Genomic DNA, 4,278 nt, shown 5'->3' with positions numbered 1-4,278 from the left:
GTTAAAACAGCATAGGAATTACCCCCAGCATTTTCTGTCAATTCTGCAGATCGCTCATGTGACGCGTCCGCATCGTCCACGCGTTCGCGTCATTTGTGCAGATTCCAGTCCACGCATTCGCGTCAGGCATGCGATCGCGTCATTGCGATTTTCTCCATTCCGCGCGGTCACGTGAGCCATGCGTCCGCGTCGGTATTCGCTGGTCATCTCCTTGGCTTCTTCTCTTTCTCTGCAGAAACTTCATCAAATCCATCCGAATGCTACCTAAATTAAATAAAATTGCACAAAACTAAAAATAGCATCCATAGTGGCTAAAATATAATTAATTCTTAATTAAGCTCAACAAATTAGAAGCAAATTCACTAGGAAAAGATAGGAAAGATGCTCACGCATCACAACACCAAACTTAAACTGTTGCTTGTCCTCAAGCAACCAAAACTAATATAAGCTTAGGATGTGAATTTGCATGAGAATGAGAGTTCAATTAAGCCCATATCTTCTCTTATAGTGGGGTTTACAACTGCAATCCTGAACAGTTTTGGCATCTCACTTTATCCTTTGAAGTTCAGAATGATTGGCATCCATAGGAACTCAGAATTCAGATAGTGTTATTGATTCTCCTAGTTCAGTATGTTGATTCTTGAACACAGCTACTTTATGAGTCTTGGCTGTGACCCTAAGCATTTTGTTTTCCAGTATTACCATCGGATACATAAATGCCACAGACACATAACTGGGTGAACCTTTTCAGATTGTGACTCAGCTTTGCTAGAGTCCCCACTTAGAGGTGCCCAGAGTTCTTAAGCACACTCTTTTTGCTTTGGATCACGACTTTAACCGCTCAGTCTCAAGCTTTTCACTTGACACCTTCATGCCACAAGCACATGGTTAGGGACAGCTTGATTTAGCCGCTTAGGCCAGGATTTTATTCCTTTGGGCCCTCCTATCCATTAATGCTCAAAGCCTTGGATCCTTTTTACCCTTTGCCTTTTAGTTTAAATGGTTATTGGCTTTTTCTGCTTGCTTTTTTTTTCGCAAGCTTTGTGTTTTTCACTGCTTTTTCTTGCTTCAAGAATCAGTTTTATGATTTTTTAGATTATCAATAACATTTCTCTTTTTCATCATTCTTTCAAGAGCCAACAATTTTAACATTCATAAACTTCACTATCAAAAATATGTATTGTTCATGTCATGCATTCAGAATGACAGGAAATACCACCACATTTAAGTAAATAAGATTATTCTTCAATATAGACCCACTTTCTCATGTAATATATCACTCCTATATTTTTTTATTTGAATTTAAGCTCAGTGAGTAATACATGAGACGTCTTTTCAGAATTAAAGAAATAAAGAGAAAACTAAACTAGACCTAGAATTTTAACTAATAAAGGATCATGCAACAAACAAAGCAAAAATAGCAGAAAACCGGAACATAACATAGACAAATAGGGGAGGAATAAAAAATAAAAGGAACTCAACCACCTTAGTTATCCTAGCGGCCGTTTATTCTTCAGGTTTTTCTCCTTAGTGAAGATGATTCGTCTCCCTTTTGGTGCCATAGGAATAAACAGAAAACCTATAAGCGAAGCGTCAACACCAAACTTAAAGGTTTGCTTGTCCTCAAGCAAAGAAGAACTGAAAATAAAAAGAAACAAATAATAGAATGAAATAAGAATAAAAGGATAAAAGAACAAGAGAGAATTAAGATTGGGAGAGGGAGAAAGAAAATTAAAACTGGGCGGTGAAGGCGACGCGTTCGCGTACGGCACGCGTACGCGTGCTCTGGGTTCTGTGCGATTCACGCGAAGCCAGCCGCGCGCCCGCATGACTTTCTGTTCACATAGCTTGGGAACCAAATTTTTATACAACGCGTGCGCGTCATGCACGCGCTCGCGTGAATGGCTGTATGTGCAACTGACGCGAACGCGTCAGTCACGTGTCCACGTGACCAAATTTGTGCTTTTAGCACACTTCTTGCCCCAAGCCGGCACAACTCTCTGCCCAAACGCTCTTTTACGTCGAATTTGCAGGTCACGCGTTTGCGTCGGTGACGCGCCCGCGTGAATGGTGAAAATCACAAACGACGCGAACGCGAGAGGTATGCGTTCGCGTGGGATCGTTTGTGCGAAAGGCATGAGTCCAGCGCCACTCCCGCGCAACTCTCTGTCAATTTTTATTTTTTTACGCACACATGATTGACGCGTTCGCGTCAATGACGCTTGCGCATCATGTGCCCCCCCCCCCCCCCCCCCGCTTTTTTTTTTTGAAATATAGCTTGAGGTGTTCAGTTCCTGGAAGAACATAGCTGCATGATCAGAAAATTAGTAAGAACTCAATAAAAATAAAATAAAATAACTAAAAAAACTACTACTACGAAAAATAGCTAAGGATATGAAATTATCGGGTTGCCTCCCGACAAGCGCTTCTTTATCGTCACTAGCTTGACGGTCAGCTCCTCTAAGGAGGAGGATCATAAGGGCTCAGCTCTTCACCCCTTACTTTGAACTTCTTTCCTGTGTCTCCATAATGTAGCTCAATATGCTCCAGAGAGAGGATTCTGATTACTGTATAAACCCATGCTGGATTGCTGGTCAACACCACCTTCATTCCTGGGGAGAAACCTTCAGTGGGGATCTTTTTATTTCTCCATCCTCTGGGTATTTTTTTCTTTTTGGGGACCTCCTCCTTGGTGGATGATGCAGCTCCAACACCAAACTTAGGTTTGATGTCAAGCGAAATTTTATCGGTTGTCACCATAGGAGGTTTGAGTTGCAAATTCTGCTGTGCATCATCAGGGGGTTCTTGAAGGTTTGGATCAATAAGCTCAGCCTGCACGCACCTCTCTTCTTCACCTGTTGAATGTACATCTTTGAAGACATGAAAGACCAGTTGTTCATTATGCACTCTAAGCACTAATTCACCCACTTCTACATCAATCAGAGCTCTTCCAGTGGCTAGGAATGGTCTTCCTAGAATTATAGAGGCATTCTCATCCTCCCCTGTATCAAGAATCACAAAATCTGCTGGAAGGAAGAACTTACCCACTTTGACCAATATATTCTCCACTAATCCGTATGCAGGCTTCATAGATTTGTCCACCATCTGTAATGCTATCTTTGTGGGTTGTGCCTCTTGGATCTGCAGCTTCTTCATCACAGACAAGGGCATTAAATTGATGCTTGCTCCCAGATCACATAACGCCTTCTCAAAGGTTGTACTCCCGATGGTGCATGGAATTTGAAAGCTCCCTGGATCTGGCATCTTCTTTGGTAAGTTATTCTGAATGATGGCACTGCATTCTTTAGTCAGGACTACTGTCTCATTTCCCTTTAAAGGCTTCTTCTTTGACAACAGCTCCTTCATGAACTTGGCATAGAGGGGCATTTGTTCCAAAACCTCAGCAAAAGAAATATTGATTTGCAACTTTCTAAAGACTTCCAAGAACTTTGAAAATTGTTTGTCCTTGGTCTCCTTTTGAAGTCTCTGAGGATATGGCATTTTAGGCTTGTACTCAGGAGCCTTTGGCAATGTAGGATAAGTGTCAAGAGAGTCTGGGAATGGGTTGTCTGCACACTTTGGAGGGGTGTGCTCCACTTCTCCCTTCTTCTCCTCTGGAGCTTCCTTTTCAACTAGCTCTTCATTGGCCTTGGTCTCAGAGCCAGCTACTTTACCACTTCTCAATTGAATAGCCTTGCAATCTTCTCCTGGGTTCACCACTGTATCCTCTTGAAATGTACTTGCAGACCTCTCAAGTATTTGTTTGCTCAGTTGGCCCACTAGCACCTCTAAGTTTCTAATAGAGGCTCTGGTTTCCTGTATAACTTGTGCTTCCATACTTGCCACTTGTTCACTTATTACAGTGATAGCCTTGCATTCCTCTCTTGGATTTGGAATTGTGTTACTAGGAAGGCTATTAGTGGTCCTCTGATCAATTTCATTAACCTTTGTGGCTAATTGACCCATTTGAATCTCCAGGTTCTTGATGGATGCTCTGGTTTCCTGTCTAAAACCTGTCAATATTGCTTCCAAATCATTGTTCTGCTGGAAACCATCCTGAGAACTATTGTTGAAGTTTTGAGGTCTCTGAGGTTGGTCCCTCCATCCAAAATTTGGGTGATTTCTCCATCCCTGGTTGTATGTCTTAGAGAATGGATCATTGTTGGGATTCCCAGGACCACTCCCCATGTAATTCACCTATTCAGAAGAGGGTTGAGCATAATCATAATCATCATTTTGCATAAAGTTACCTGCCATGTCATAGGAGACTTCCTGTGG

General features: G+C 42.1%; 1 protein-coding gene across 1 annotated transcript; it reads right to left on the bottom strand.

Moving 5' to 3' along the window:
• Nucleotides 1-2,460: 2,460 nt before the first annotated feature.
• On the bottom strand, nucleotides 2,461-3,966 carry LOC148548112 (uncharacterized). The gene has a single exon (XM_088496543.1). It carries the CDS (start codon nucleotides 3,964-3,966, stop codon nucleotides 2,461-2,463), a length of 1,506 nt encoding a protein of 501 aa, XP_088352669.1.
• Between the last annotated feature and the right edge of the window lie 312 nt (nucleotides 3,967-4,278).

Source organism: Arachis ipaensis, chromosome B8, assembly GCF_059453495.1.
Source record: "Arachis ipaensis isolate K30076 ecotype BB chromosome B8, ASM5945349v1, whole genome shotgun sequence".
In the NCBI taxonomy this organism is placed as follows: domain Eukaryota; kingdom Viridiplantae; phylum Streptophyta; class Magnoliopsida; order Fabales; family Fabaceae; genus Arachis; species Arachis ipaensis.
This window is presented reverse-complemented; position numbering and strand designations above follow the sequence as displayed.

Excerpts from the sequence above, each read along its gene's own strand:
- LOC148548112 (XM_088496543.1), bottom strand. The coding sequence starts at position 3,966 with ATGGGTCAATTAGCCACAAAGGTTAATGAAATTGATCAGAGGACCACT.